This window comes from Rhizomucor pusillus (assembly GCF_041956525.1).
Source record: "Rhizomucor pusillus strain CBS 183.67 unplaced genomic scaffold VTP01scaffold_10, whole genome shotgun sequence".
In the NCBI taxonomy this organism is placed as follows: Eukaryota; Fungi; Mucoromycota; class Mucoromycetes; order Mucorales; family Lichtheimiaceae; genus Rhizomucor; species Rhizomucor pusillus.
Genome location: NW_027192152.1, coordinates 46,595 through 61,545, shown reverse-complemented (window position 1 = coordinate 61,545; position 14,951 = coordinate 46,595). Strand labels below are relative to the sequence as shown.

At 43.3% G+C, this 14,951-nt stretch overlaps 5 protein-coding genes and 1 non-coding gene across 6 annotated transcripts; 4 read left to right on the top strand and 2 right to left on the bottom strand.

Moving 5' to 3' along the window:
* Window positions 1–358: 358 nt before the first annotated feature.
* Window positions 359–1,262, top strand: VTP01DRAFT_984 (uncharacterized protein; the record flags this gene model as incomplete). The annotated part of the gene is made up of 2 exons (XM_069389109.1): window positions 359–391; window positions 1,038–1,262. 2 exons carry the CDS (start codon window positions 359–361, stop codon window positions 1,260–1,262), a joined length of 258 nt encoding a protein of 85 aa, XP_069238392.1.
* Window positions 1,263–6,808: 5,546 nt separating this feature from the next.
* VTP01DRAFT_t58 lies at window positions 6,809–6,881 on the bottom strand. The gene has a single exon. It is a non-coding gene; the product is annotated as a tRNA-Arg (tRNA).
* Window positions 6,882–6,986: 105 nt separating this feature from the next.
* VTP01DRAFT_983 (uncharacterized protein) lies at window positions 6,987–9,278 on the top strand (the record flags this gene model as incomplete). Its single annotated transcript, XM_069389098.1, has 6 exons — window positions 6,987–7,036; window positions 7,081–7,307; window positions 7,368–7,433; window positions 7,495–7,725; window positions 7,802–8,274; window positions 8,346–9,278. 6 exons carry the CDS (start codon window positions 6,987–6,989, stop codon window positions 9,276–9,278), a joined length of 1,980 nt encoding a protein of 659 aa, XP_069238391.1.
* Window positions 9,279–9,462: 184 nt separating this feature from the next.
* VTP01DRAFT_982 (uncharacterized protein) lies at window positions 9,463–10,146 on the top strand (the record flags this gene model as incomplete). Its single annotated transcript, XM_069389087.1, has 1 exon — window positions 9,463–10,146. The coding sequence occupies one exon, from the start codon at window positions 9,463–9,465 to the stop codon at window positions 10,144–10,146; it is 684 nt and encodes a 227-aa protein (XP_069238390.1).
* Window positions 10,147–11,003: 857 nt separating this feature from the next.
* On the bottom strand, window positions 11,004–11,262 carry VTP01DRAFT_981 (uncharacterized protein; the record flags this gene model as incomplete). The annotated part of the gene is made up of 2 exons (XM_069389076.1): window positions 11,004–11,060; window positions 11,125–11,262. 2 exons carry the CDS (start codon window positions 11,260–11,262, stop codon window positions 11,004–11,006), a joined length of 195 nt encoding a protein of 64 aa, XP_069238389.1.
* A 2,599-nt stretch (window positions 11,263–13,861) lies between these two features.
* On the top strand, window positions 13,862–14,519 carry VTP01DRAFT_980 (uncharacterized protein; the record flags this gene model as incomplete). Its single annotated transcript, XM_069389065.1, has 2 exons — window positions 13,862–13,988; window positions 14,365–14,519. The coding sequence occupies 2 exons, from the start codon at window positions 13,862–13,864 to the stop codon at window positions 14,517–14,519; spliced, it is 282 nt and encodes a 93-aa protein (XP_069238388.1).
* Between the last annotated feature and the right edge of the window lie 432 nt (window positions 14,520–14,951).

Here is a 14,951-nt window from a genome sequence, read left to right as displayed (position 1 = left end):
CCTCCTATCGAGTTCGAACTTCAGGCAAATGAAACTACAGAGTCAGGTAATCTTCCACTTTAAATAACCTTCATTTTGAGATAATAATGAGATGCTGACGCCTCATAGCAGGAGTCACGGGAAAGGAAATCGAAGTACTTCCCAGAGCAACTGTTCTCTTAATATAATTAATCTACAAGAAACGCTGCATGGCTCCGCACCTGTGTGCTCTGCGAACAAGAAGGTCGAAACATGGGGCGTATATTCAACGGCCATAACGAATTGATTGATCAAATATACTAATCTTTGGTTTCGCCGCAATGGAATCCTTCGAATAATCGCCGACAACACACAAATTCAGCCAGATTTCTGCGTAACAATGGTGTTCAACAGCAAGGAGCAGCGTACAAATGTACGGCTTGCGAAAAGAATGGAACTATCGGCCAGCCGATAGAACTATGCAAGATTATATGTGCCAGCATGCTATGAAGGATATCCAAGACTTACAAGAAAATGAGGTTTTTAATTTCATGAAAAACTTGTTTCGAGAATCATATCGTGCGACATTCACAAGCAACAATACGAAGATGCAGTACAGAGACGAACCTCAACCGCAAACAAAAGAAAATGAACAAAAAGGAACTAAGCTAGTTTAATTCAATTATTGTACAATGATAATATACGAAAGAGCATCTATTACCTGTAGCCTTGCACTTTCATATCGATTTCCGAAGTATATTGCGTAGATCCATATACAAAGCTCAGTGGCCTTCCATACCAACAGACAATGCTGAAATTCTTCATAACCTGCCATATTTGCAGATAAAAATGTCAAAATGCCACTCTGAATGATGTCTTTTGGAAAGCAATAGCTTCTGCAGCTGATTGAGCTGTTTTTTACCCTTAATTTATGTCCTTTTATCCTTAGTTGGCATATATTTTAACCATTCATTAAAGGCCAATACATGTCTGCATTTAAAAGCAGTACCTATATCCTTATCTTCCATTCAGCCTCTCGCGCATCTGGATGCTCTATGACCGATGGACTCCTTCAGTAGTGCAATCTTGCAGGCAGCTTGTCTGAAGACCTTGATAACGACAACAAATTGGCAGTCAGGTTCATCTGCAGCAAGTCGTACGGCTCTATCTTTACTCAAGAGGGTGACAAGTCACAAAGACGGCGTTCATGCTGGTACACTGGCCGATACAACTGCTTCATAGAAGCTTCTGACGTGCGGATTCGATTTATTAAGTCATTGCTCTCCCTGACATACTTGTGTTGATGTGATGAGCGCAATGGCAACAACTACCTTGCACTTTTTATTAGATAATGTAGACACATCTCCCCTATCTTCGTTATATTTCCTTTAGACAATACCTTTTTCTGGGACGATCCAGCTAGCTTCTGATCTATGCGCATACCAACTGGTTAGTATTATCACCAACTTCGGTACTTCAATTCCACTTACTTGAATAAAGCTCTTGGCATCCTTTTTGATCTGAATCCAGCATTGATTAGTAGAGCATCACGTTTGAGCAGAAGTCTGTTTTATCGCAGCATTGATTCCAGGAATCAGAATGTTTGCATTCCCTTTAAGCGAACGTCTTGCTCTCCCAGAGAACCCTCATATCAACAGTTCAGACAACCCATACATCACCCTCAAAAAGTTCGATACGTGCTGCTGCTGGCCGATGATGATAACAATGATGGTAATAATAAAGTAGTCATCGTTTTCTTACTGCCTCTCCTGTTGTGACAGTCGGGTTTCAGATTCCTTTCGATAGATAAGCAAATGAAGCATCCTTCAAAAGAGTGATTTTATGCATTGCCAGAAACTCCGGCTCAATATCACGACAATCAAACTCTTACAACTTTACGCTACCTTACGAAATACCTTGACAGTTGTCTCAAAAAAAACTACATACAAGCATACTAGCTGTGTACGATGCAGCAACTACATAAACGTTTATGAATGCAATCAGCATGGTGAATACGCACGGAGAAAAATACTGAAAGCACATGCATTTCCGAAAGAGAGATGGCAAAGCATCCGTATTTCGTGTGCGCTTCAACGCGCTCTACAGTTCTCCGATACAAGTCTGTAACCCTGCATTATTGACCTCAAGTAATGCTACAGAATCATCTTGATAATGCTTGGGATTGAAATATGAGGAAGTATACTGGGCTTGAACAGTGCCAGCCTTGATGGGGAATACTTGAACTTACCATGTCCATTTTTCAGATGCTAATAGTATATCTCATAGTTGGAGAAGTTGGAATCTGCTGAAGGACAACGTACACCAGTGTTCTCGCGTACAAGATTTTCTTTCAAAACGACTTGAATACTGTCGAGAAAGCTACAAATATGAAACAAAGCGTTCAGCTCCAGCTGGATTGTGTCCATAACGAAGATCACGCTACTGTTCTGGAAAATGTATGTGTAAGTACATTATATTTGCATTGATATTTCCTTGGAAAGGACAGGTACGTGAATGATAGTAATGGTTCTCGAAGGAATGATTATGTTACTATCTTTCTTCAGCTGCTAAGCCATTTCAATTCAAAGTCTGCGTGATGTAGCCTACAAGACTTCTTGTTGGAGATCATTCTCGGCAGGAGAGCCTCCAGCTCTTGTATAGCCTTTTAGCAACCGTCATTGACGACTGCCGAAACAGAACATCTGTAACATATAATGACGTAGACAATAAACCATTAATAGATATGAGGGCAATTTTAACGATAGAAACGTAAGTTTTCTTACTGGATATGTTGTTTATATAGAGTATAGATGCTTAATGACTTATGAACGGAGCATAAAGACAGGACAGTGATTGAAAAAAGAAATATCAAAGACAATATGCATCGTGCTTTACAGTAATATGCTGGGCATAGAGCATGACGATATGTTTACAGTTTGGTACCACTTGTCTTATCTTCTGCTGACTAGCAACCTAGCGACCATAAGCTATTTATCCAAAACGAAGGAGAACGGAGTACCTGGCATTGGAGTTTGATATTCACTCTGGGAAAGCAACACCTACCCATATTTGCAATTATGATCTACAAAGGCAGTCAATGTCGTGAACGAACGCTGTATATCATACGGATGCTCAAGTGGATGCAGCAAATGCTCGTCTGTTGCTCACAAATGCATTCAAGCAAGATGGTCTTTAAGTTTATGACTTGAAGCTTAGGATATGGCCTATTCCTTGTAAGCTATCATCTTACATCGATTTATAGCACTATATAGACACTGCTTCCTCGCAAGTCCTTAATTATCTGCTTCCATCTTTGACAGGAGAAATGGGGGTATCGATGGATCAAAACAGTAAGAACCTCGAGGTGGCATCTTGTTATGGAGAATCGGCCATGTTTATATGATTTTAGGTGTATTTGGTGGATAAGATGTAACCATGTTAAACCCTTACTATTTAACAGATGTATATGTTATGATATAATAAGGTAGCTATCATGAAAATGCTCACCTATCATTAATATTTGACCCTATCACGTAACCATAAACATATCATGAGATGACTTTGCCGTTTCCTGCTTAAGCTTGGTACACTAGAATGACATTGTTCTTTTTATCCATGATGGATTTGGTGGACAAACCTCTGTCATTGTGTACCTGGCTGATCCTCATGCATTAGCAGTTGCTGTCTGGCTATGATCCTTCTGGCTAAGAGTTCTTCATTATTCTGTAAATTTTTGTATTTTTCAATCCTTATTCTCTTGAGGACAGGACATGGTCGACATCTCGTAAGTTCAATGTTTTCTCTGATAGCCTTCGAGATAAACCGAGCAGTCGTTGAGTGTAATACGGTCAATTGATACGGAATGACTCTGTTAGACTTATAGGTTGACATATAGCTTCCGTAGGATCGATATTCATACTAGCACTTGGGTACATCTTTGCAGTTGAAATAGAAACGTTTGAAATCTAGAAATGTTTTTTATATTTAAATATCTGAGATATATACGCGTCACCCCATGTTAATATGCTACCTTGAGATTGAGTAAATTAGCCACGTAAGAACGATACATACCCAGAAAAGATCATACCTTTAACGGCGTATAGTTTCGCGCTTTATCGAGTCATTTCTGTTGATTTTCTGTAACCTCCTTCTTGAAATATCTAAATATTGTCCGCGACCACAAAACCACCATTTCTGTGGTGCACATGCTTTGTAATTTCAATTTCTCGCATGCGGGAGCATTATAACTTTTCTTGTTTTCTGTCTGAACATATTGTCAGTAGTCATATGAGCGAAAGGAATGGAATGTGGATCACATTCGGTATAGGTAGATGCTTTTCTTTATTCTATGAGTAAACGACGAAATTCACGGTTTGCAATTCCTTCAACGCTATTGGCAAACTTTTTTGTAAGAGTATAATTCTTCGATCATCATCATCGTCGTCGTCATTAGCATCACCACCAAAGTGAACGCTGCAAGAAACGATAATCGAAGAGATAAAACGTCAATTCCAACGCAAACCTACTGTTAGACCATCACCTCGCAGGTGACATGATCCAATACTGAAATAATTCTGTATCAACTGTCCACAAAAAAACACACTCTTCTCAGTGCTTACAAAAAAATACATCGTCCTGAATCTTAACGGACAGCATTCCTCTACATCAAATACATTCGAGCACCGTCATGAACAGACTATACTTCACTGAAATTTGAAACAAAACATACAGCTGCAATTCATGTTGAAAGTATGAAATGTATTGAGCACCGTGGAAGCATTATTCGACTCCTGCTAGTATGCTCTTAGGTTCTGAATTCGCAAAGATGGACTTAGCATCACAAGCTTCTTGTCGGCTTTAGTATCTTAAATATACTGAGCGTTATAGTAGTCTTTGACTCCAGTTGAATATACTTTTGAGCTTTGAATAAGCTAGGAGGATTTTGCACCAGGCATCCAGTTAGCATATTTCCCAAGATGTGATGATTTCCGCAGAAGCGAATTTGAGATTAAACGTCCGCAAAGTTCGCGTCTAGCAATACAGTTCCTCAAAGATCGTAGTTAGCATAAACCAGTCCATAATTCATATTAACCATACCAGGCGGGTGGTGTGGTGTTTAAGTACTGGAAGGTGCGTAGTAACAAATGAAAGTAAGTGCGTTGACACTGAACGTCGTCACTTCAGAATCTTCACTGAGAAAAAAGACAAAGATAGGCATCTACGCCACTCTCCATTATATTTTTTGTGATGAAGTTTGAAGACGGTTGTACTGTCACTTACCAGACATCGTATTAAATAGGTGGTCGCTAGAGCTGGACATCACAGGTGGGAGAACTACAGGCTCATGTTGTAGTCCGATGGACTGTAGAAATTACTGGGAGCATCTGACAGTAATAAAGAAATAGCTAAAAGGATAAAACGTTGTAATTGAGACTATGCAATGGAGATATGGATGAAAAGGGAAGGGACCAAGAAGGAGATTGCTAGAGTCCGTGCACGACATTTATTATTTTTGTCCGTCGGCTCAACGCCGAAAGAACTAGCGTTATGTCGTAGTATCCAGAACTCGACACGACTTAATAACCGAAAATCACGGAAAAGATTGTAGACGAAAGATGATCTTCTTTATTTCTGATTTCAGGTCCATTTATACTGAATACAAGCGCTTTTTGCTCGCTACGCTCGCGCGCTTGGTGGGAAACGCGGTGCTGATCCGAGGTTGTGGAATAAACTTGCTTGGCCTTCATAAACATCCATTCTCCGGTGATTTTGCATCCGCTTCGCTTCTGCAACCACGGCGCGGTCGAATTTCCGGTTTATTCAGACCGGCACTCGATGGAGTATACTCTTGATTTGCTGTTGGCGCTCCTGCATTGCGGCGCACATGCGCCCACAATTTTCGTTCAAATTCATAACAGTAGCGGAGGTCGTCCATATCCAAGAATTCGTCCGTGGATGGTCGATCTATGACCTCCCCGCCGGATCGACGGCCAACCTTTAAAACGAGTTTGGTCTATAATCCATTGGATGCCGCTTAGGAGGCGTAGCGTCGGGGGGTGAATCTTTCCTGATGTTTTACTCGGGGGAGAAGTCTCGGGATTTTTTCGACGTCCAAGACATGGATATCCACGTAGAAGTTGGAAAGGCATAGAGACATCCAGCCGACAACAGGGCGCCCTAGATCATAGTGTGCTTGGATGACCTCCAGCGCTCACCTCTTTATCTCCTTAACATGTTGGAGCACTCCTGGCGTCGCGATGCCCCTTCGCGCAAAGACACTGGGTGGGGACTTTGTGGGAATACAGGTGCTGAATACCAAAAATTTTCATAGCCGACTTCCTCGGATTGGTGTCCGTTCTGTCTGCCAAACTCCAAAGTGAATATTAATTTTGTAGCCCATATCCTGTTATACACTCTTCCATCCAACGCATGTGGAAGTTGTATAAATTAATTAAGTACAGTTTTCCGTCAAAAATCCAGCCCTCCTCCCACGCTTCAAATCGCTACAACCTCCAGAGAAAAGTGCTTCTACAGCGAATTTTTGGAAAAAAGAGCCAATAAAAGGAGAAAAATCATCCTCGAGTCTATCCAGATTAGTATTTTACGTCTCAAAGAGGAAATGGATTACTTAAAGAGGGCGTCCCAAAAAGGCAGGTCAAGTGGTCACTTTTTAATAGAAGAGAAGAAAGAATACTGCGGTTGAGCATTGCGTAATAACTTCGACCGCGGTGCTTAGTGATCAGCCCTGAAAAGCTTTTGATGCGGTATGGATTCTTGCTGCGACAATACGACAAGCGTGAATACCAACCAAAAAGATTGGTTTCCCCCGCTGAGAGGCGGAATACAATGTCGAGGCTACCAGGGGTCGAACCTGGAATCTCCTGATTCGTAGTCAGGCGCCTTATCCATTTGGCCATAGCCCCTCTTGCTGCCTTTGTCTGCAAACAAAGCCTTGAGTGCGTTTTAGGCCAGTAATCAAGCACTACACATAAATCGGGGTTCCTGCAGAACTGCAGTGCAGGAACCAAATGGTTCCTGTCAAGTTCCTGCAAGCAGGAACCTTTAACTTCCATATTAGGTAAATAATCCACGGGTTGGCGCTGTCTTAAGATTATACTGCAGTTCGACTACTGCACAGACTTTCCTTTTACTCACTGTACTCATACTTAGCGCTCACCGTGTTCATTTCGAAATCTCTGCGAGCTTCAAGTTCAAGGACTATTATGACTTCCAATGTCGACGTTGCACCTACGTTGACGAACTGGGCAACATTCGTCATAACAAGCGAATGCGCAAGACGTTTCGTGAATACTTGCGGCTCTACGGTCGTTTCAAACCTGAGACACTAGGTATGTAATACAAATCATTTCAAAACTATTAACTAAAGAATGCATGTTTATGAATTTCAGGCCTGGCCGCCTTTCCCATTAGCAACAGCATTCCGCGTGTTCAGTTTGAAAGTTCCGCGTCGAGAGGTACACAATTTAGTCTTCTATTATTTCTGTACGATCTTTAAGCTTATTACTGAGTGCATAGTGATGACTGAAGTTGCTGTTGAGGAATGTGGACCAGAAATGGAGGTCGACCAGGAGGAATCTGAGCCGTCGATTATGCAAGCTAGCAATGTCCCCTTCGACGACATTGACAATGCTTTTGGAGCCGAGGAGAACAGTGAAGATTCTGCTGAAGAGTACTTGGTTGAGGAGTTTTGGCTGGCCAACGACGATGATTATTTGCGTGGAGGAACTGCGATTGCTATCGAAGAAAGTGAGTATGAAAGATTGTCAGTTGGATTTCCTGTATGCTAATTTACCATCAGTCGCTGTAACTGAAATGGATCCAGTCTATACCTTCATCATGATTTTCCTCGCACATTTCCCATTGCGCTTTTTATCCGAGACAGCTGCCGAACTCCTGATGCAGTTTGTGAATGCTCTTTTGGAATTCTCCCAAGGAGCCTGTCGGTTGTCAACGAAGCTCAGTACCCTTGGCAAACAAGCAACGATCGGGTCTACAACAAAGGGTGTCAAATGCTACATAGTTTGCCCGCAATACCACAAGAACTACGTCGAAGAGGAACTTCCTTTGGACCGATTGAGAGATCCTGTTGAACAGATGCTTTGTACCCACAAGAAATTCCCCCGAAACGTCGCTTCCTGTGGAGATAGCTTATTTAAACGCTCGTCTGGAAACAAACATGTCCCTATCAAGGTGTACGCCTATAATTCTGTGGAAAGCACTCTCAGCAATCTCTTCAATCGTCCTGATTTCATCAGAAAAATCAATCATTGGAGATCTCGTACACCGCATGCTGGAGTCATGTATGATATACATGATGGTCAGATGTGGAACGAGATCAAAGGTATTGATGGCGAGCGATTTGTCAGCGACAAGCATTCAATTATGCTTACTTTAAACGTGGACTGGTTCCAACCTTTCTCAACTGGACGTTTATACTCTGTCGGGGCAATTTATCTGACGGTCAACACCTCCCACCCGATGAACGCTATAAACCCGAGAACGTTATTTTGGTTGGTGTTATGCCTGGTAGCAAAGAACCCAGCAAGCAGCAAATCAACCACTACTTGGAGCCCTTGGTCGATGAGCTACTAAAGCTATACACGGCAGTCAATATCTCCATCGACGCAGGCACGTCCGCTGTACGAGTCCGAGCTACTCTGTTTATGGTCGCATGCGACATCCCGGCTGCCCGCAAAGTCTCTGGTTTTACCGGCATCGGTTCTTTTTGCGCATGTCACAGATGCAAAAGACACTTTCCCAGTGCACCAGATAATCCTTTGAAGCGCGACTTGTCAGGCTTCAGAGCAGAAGACCTGCAGACATGTATCCCACGTACGAAGGAGGATAATAAGCGGCATGCGGAAGCATGGAGAAATGCCTGCACGTACGAGGAACGCTCGATCCTCGAGCGAGAGCATGGAACGCGCTGGTCGCAGCTCCATCGCTTACCCTACTTTGATCCAGTACGCTGCACGGTCATCGATCCGATGCACAACCTATGTTCCGGTACGACAAAGAGAGCGATGAATTTTTGGACAGTGTTCATCGACTCTGAGACGAAGAAACCTTTGCTCAGTCCACAGGTCTTCCAAAGAATGGCGGAGCAGATGCAAGGGATGATCCTTCCGCGAGGCTACGATTTGCCAAAGGGGAAAGTCACGACAGGATGCTTAAACCTGACCTCGGACGAGTGGCGCACCTGGGTCCTTGGTGTATCGTCACGATTGCTGAAGGAGAAGTTAGTTGGCGCACATATGCGTACATGGCTTATGTTCGTGCAAGCCAACTACTTGCTCTGAAAGCCTTGTATTTTTCTGGTTGAGCTCGATGCAGCCCACGAAAACCTACGCAAGTTTTGCGTGCAATATGAGAGGCTGTATGGAAAAGCAGAAATAACGCCGAATATGCATCTCCATATGCATTTTAAAGAGGTAAAATGTTTATTGCTAAGGACTGATGAGCACTATCAGACTCTTATGTTACATGTTTACAACAGACCATTCGGGACTTCGGTCCAGTATATGCGTTCTGGCTCTTCAGTTTGAACGTTTTAACGGGTTACTGAAAAACATCGACACCAACGACAAGGATGGACTGGAGATCACGTTCATGGACAAATTCCTCGAGAACTATCACGCTGCAGGCACTTTCAGACAAGTATACCGCCAGCTGCAATCGCACCCATCTTTCATGAATGTCTTAAGCACTCTAATTCCGTCACTGAAAACTATTTCGACTATGTGCGAAAATAACCAGCAATCCTCGCCATTCGACGTCTTCACTTTCTCCAGACTTGCTGAGCCAAATTCTGACGGATTATGCATGACATGCACTGGATGGGAGCCATTGCCAACAGCATATGCTTCGCTGAAGATGAGCAACCATGTACAGCTGAGCAGAGAGCATTACGATCGCCTGGTCGAATATTACGATGGGTTTTATGATGTTCTATGCCGCCAAGGTGCTTACGTGGATGATGGAAGAAGGATGGTCATAAACCTCGTGCGGAACGTGTGGAGTATTGAGCTCTTGGACCAAATATATCGAAGCCAGGAATGCCCTAGAAACATCAGAGGTGCATACATTCAAGCATATCTGGACGTTGATCCGTCGACCGGCGAGCAAATCGACAGAGCCGTTTTGCGACCTGGACTCGTCCAATCTTAAATCGCGCATATGCTTCGATTGCCCAGGAGCAATATTTTTCTCTCAAGTATTATTAATTGATCTAATTATGGCTATTTATAATGAATATATGTATGGATTAACCATTATTATTAGTTTCAATTTATGGCAAATTGATATATTATAGATTAATTTAAATCATTATCTTATTTCAGAAAAAATTTAAATTTCAAAAATGATACTACTTGCAAATATTATATGATTAAAAAGTATCGAATGCTGTGTGTGTCAGCAAGGAATAGAGGGTGATGACGTAGCTGCCTGCCATAATGATGGAAATATTTCTCTAGAGCCGATGGAGAAGGAGTGGAAGAATGCCAACATTTTTTTTTGCGTTTGTCCCTTGGTATGACGCCTGGGAACAGACGAGCATATCCTTCGAGCCACACGGAAGGACTGTGTGGAACAAGTCTTTTGCTCCGGTCAATTGGACCTGTATCTTGCCGATACATCGCATTTACTCGCCTGTTGGAGTCTCTCGGTGGCTTGATAACAAGATAGCTGTCATCCCCTTGCCTCGCAAGCTCGTTGGATAAAAGACTCAAAATCCCAAAATTTTGTAGACTTCTTTTCTAAAAAAATACTCATATGCATATCGATACAAACGAGGTAAGTCTAAATATTTCCCAATGCGCTTAAATATGTTTATAGCAGAAGCATTCGTCCTTGTGCATGAAAGGTAAGCCTTATGCAGGTCACTATTCTCTAAGAAAAAGAAATAAAACAAGCATAATGCTATTATTGCTTCAGCTCAAAACCCAGGCAGGAGCAGGTGCTTGTCGAGGTACTACCACCTCTACGACTGTGAGTGGCAGCTGTTGGCGACGGGCTCGTTTGCTCTACCGCCTCTTTTTCACCACTACGAGATCTGAAAGTTGCTCGAAGAAACGCTCGGCCTGTTTCCAACAACACACACATCCATCTATTCGCGGCAGAGGAGCGCCACTTTGGGCGAAGAACCTTTCGTCCAACCAGGACATTGTCTACGTCGACAACGTCCTCCTCGTCGGACATATGCTTCATATTAAGAAGCATATCTGCACTTTTCAAGAGTGCAGTGCTCGCAGTCTCCTTGCTTGAACTCTTGCCAAACTTCATAGCGCACCATCATTTTCTATCCCTTTATTTGGAGGTCGTCTAGGATTAAAGAGCTTGCGCTTGTTTGGGTAAAGGTGACCCGCGTAGTCTGCGAAGCGGGGACTTCAACGGGAGGAACATCATACATGTGGTCCTAGATGACCTCCTATGGTGATACTGCCGAGACTAGGGCTCCGAATCACGCGATTAGCCCATGTTTTCAAGATCCCGCGAAGCCTTGCGGAGCAGGGAATTTAACGAGAGCATCCTCGTCTATGTGGTCTAGATGACCTACTACGATTTATACGCTGACTTCGTATGTAAAGAATGTTTGCACAGTCTCTATACAGTTATGTACTGTTTGCCCATGACTGAGACCTGAGAGTGTTATAGTCGTGGACGTTTTCTAGTTAGCAATGTCAGCTAGTGGTACAGTTGCTAAGAAGAAATAAAGGAAGAAGAGCGAATATCGATATTAGCTGGTTATGAAACTGGTTGTCCTTTATTCAATATCCAACAGAGCACATTTATACTATTGAGATATTGCTGCGGTTGTGCTGCGGATACTGCGACACTTCTATCAGCAGGATATATGCATGCACTGCGGTTTGCTAGGTGTTGCTGCGGTTACTGGGGATGCTGCGGTAGATACTGGTGTGGTAGAGACTGTTGCTGAGGATTCGGTGTTCGCTGTAACAGAGAGTCAGTCCAACAATGCCCATTGTAACAACTATCAATGGATGGCACGCTATAGTCGGTGTCCTGCAGTACATATATCTGCAAGAATAACGTAAGTCTCATGAAAAATTGAGTCGCAAAACGCGGAATTTTCGTAATACAAGCATTTATCCGATCGAAGCCATCCGGAATCAAAAAAGCTTGCGCCGATTCCTTTCCAGTTATGAAGTCGAGCCTCCCTATGGCTCTCGCTGTGGATATCTCAGAGCCATAGGTCTACGAAACCTCGCACAGCAGGACATCACAATTCGTTGCAAAATATAAAATAGTCCTAACGGACAGGCCAAAGGACCGGCCGGTCGGTCCAATTTGCGACGACTGTGACCGACAGTCTTCGACCATTCGGGGTTTCGGGCCAATACAGTATCCTTGACCGCTACTCGACGGTCCGGGTCCTAAACGGTCGGCCAACGGTCATGCCGGACCGAATTCGGAGCCCTAGATGGGACGGTTGGGACGCTTAATCCGCGCACACACCCACAACTGGGCGCCTTGGGCGCAAATTCAAACGGCGACGTTGCGCGCAAACGCAAACTGTCAAAAATGCTGCTTTTTCATGACTTCAAATGGGATTTCTCGTCAAGTCTTCCTTTTGCACCTTCTTCTGACGTTTTAAGTAGATCAGAACGTACCCTCATATGTACCGTACACTGATGTAGAATTAAAGGCTCATTGCATTTCACAAGATTGAGTGCTCTGAAATTTATCGAAGGAACATGTGGCATATACACCGTGTCGAGGAAACCATCATCACAAGGTTCTCCTGAAAAACTGAAGCAATGCCTTCCCATTTCTTGCTACATACGGATCTTGTCCCCCACAATCATTCTTTAAAACGGATAGTTTTGATTGCAAGGCGAACACGGTGCCATGTACCAGTAATGTTTTCTACATGTCAGTAGCTACATCACACTTGCTATTCATCATCGGTTGCCGTACGATAATATCAGGTACAATGCACCATGACTCAAACACATACATACAATATGGAATGACAATGAAAGACAGCAGAGTCAGCTCACTCTATTTGTACTACCTTTTATTAAGATCTCACCTAAACACACATGTTTTGAGAACCAACACTGCACAGGGGTTTGCTGGTTGCAGAGACGATTTATGACCAACTGGTAATGCACAGGGCTTGCATTTGACTCTGATCAGAATTTTATTCGTTATAACCTCTGTCGTACAGAGAACAGTAATGTTTTCCGTATGGCACAACAAAGCGTTTGCTGGGCTGCCAGTTTCGAAAACTACGGTGCATGCATTCATAACAATCGAGTGCAATCTTTCGATTAAAGGGGTCCATTTCCATCCGGCTGCCACGGATACTTACCTGATATTACCTGAGCGCATGTTCCTGGCTAGCTACTAAGTCATACAACGTTACATATTTTCTCTGTTGCGGCATTTATCCCAGCAAGGATGTGAATGTGAAACGAAACCGTAGAAATCGCTCAACGTTAAGCTGTTACAAGCATCACTGATTCTGGTCGATAAAGTCTCTTTTTCGAGAAACCTGTGGCGCTTAGCTTTGCTTTTAGCTACAGACCAGAATTGCTCAATTGGGTTGAGCTCAGGGGAATATGAAGGGAGATAAGCACAGCGATATCATCGAGACGTAATGTACTCCGCTATGTCTTCAGACTTGTGTATAGGAGCATTATCCATAACGAGATAGTAACCTTTCATTTGCGGATATTTGTCCATTTCATCCAAAGTGTCTTTCAAGAAGCTAATATAGTGTCCTGTGACAGTACCAGTACTCACGTATCCAGACTCCTGTTATTGAAGTCATGAAAAAGCAGCATTTTTGGCGCTTTAAATTTGCGCGCAAGGCGCTCAAAAGCAGCGCTGCCTGTTGCTTTGCAACAAAATCACCATGACACTCACCTGTCCTCATTGCCGCGATCCGAACGACAAGAGAACGTTTCCTGACGACAGCAAACTGAAAAATCACGTACGCAACTACCACCAGGACTTTACTGTCAGCTACGTCGACATGAACGGTAAGTCTCATTCGGAGCTGCTCCTCCAACCAAATGCACTCCAACATTGGTGCTGACAGGCGTCGAACATAAAAGACCTATTGAACGTGAAGAACAGGAAAAAGTGGGTTGCCAAGTTTGTGCCTTTCAATGCAACTCAGCCAGCGGCATGCGTTCACACATGAAGAGGGAGCACGATGAAGTAAAGAATTAAAGCGGAAGGGACCCAGATGAAAAGATTTCACTGAAGACAAGAAGAGAAATGGCGGTACGCTGGACGAAAGCGATGAAGATATCCACCCAGCACAGATCCCGCCTCCAATCGCTTCGGTGCAAATTCCTGCACAACCTAAACCGATTATGAATGATACACCTCGCAGAGAATAAGATACGTTAGCTTATGTCTTCGTTCATCGTCCAAACCACGGGGCTTCTGACATGGGCTGCACGCAGCTCATCATCGGAGCGAACAATTTCGGACGTCAGGGCGCTTGGGACTCTTGGGACGCTGAGAAACTGTTTGTGCCAGGTCCGAGCCCTGGTTCTAGCTGATCCTCGCATAACCGAAGACCGTCTGTGGCGCAAGGACGTGGGATGGATTGCAACACCCGGCATCTTATAATACTCGCACACAAAAATCCATATAATACGCCGATACACATGTATGCGTTGAATTATAGGTATAGGGTAAGGGCAGCAGAGCGGTTTCAATTAACGTTATCCTTTTCAAATATAAAATACAACGACGAGATTATTTCTTGATTTAAATGTAAACTGGCAGGCGCCTAATGTTCATACTTTTGGCCTCGGCTTATATTTTGCGCAAACATTAGCCCCTTGCTTACTTCCTGAAATAACAGAAATAAGGCTAAATTACTACTACTGGCTCGCTTTCCCGGCTATGCGAGTCTTTTAAGACATACAAAATGTCGTTAGCCGTCCTATTATTTGACATTCCCATCCTGATGTATAGGATAAGGCTAA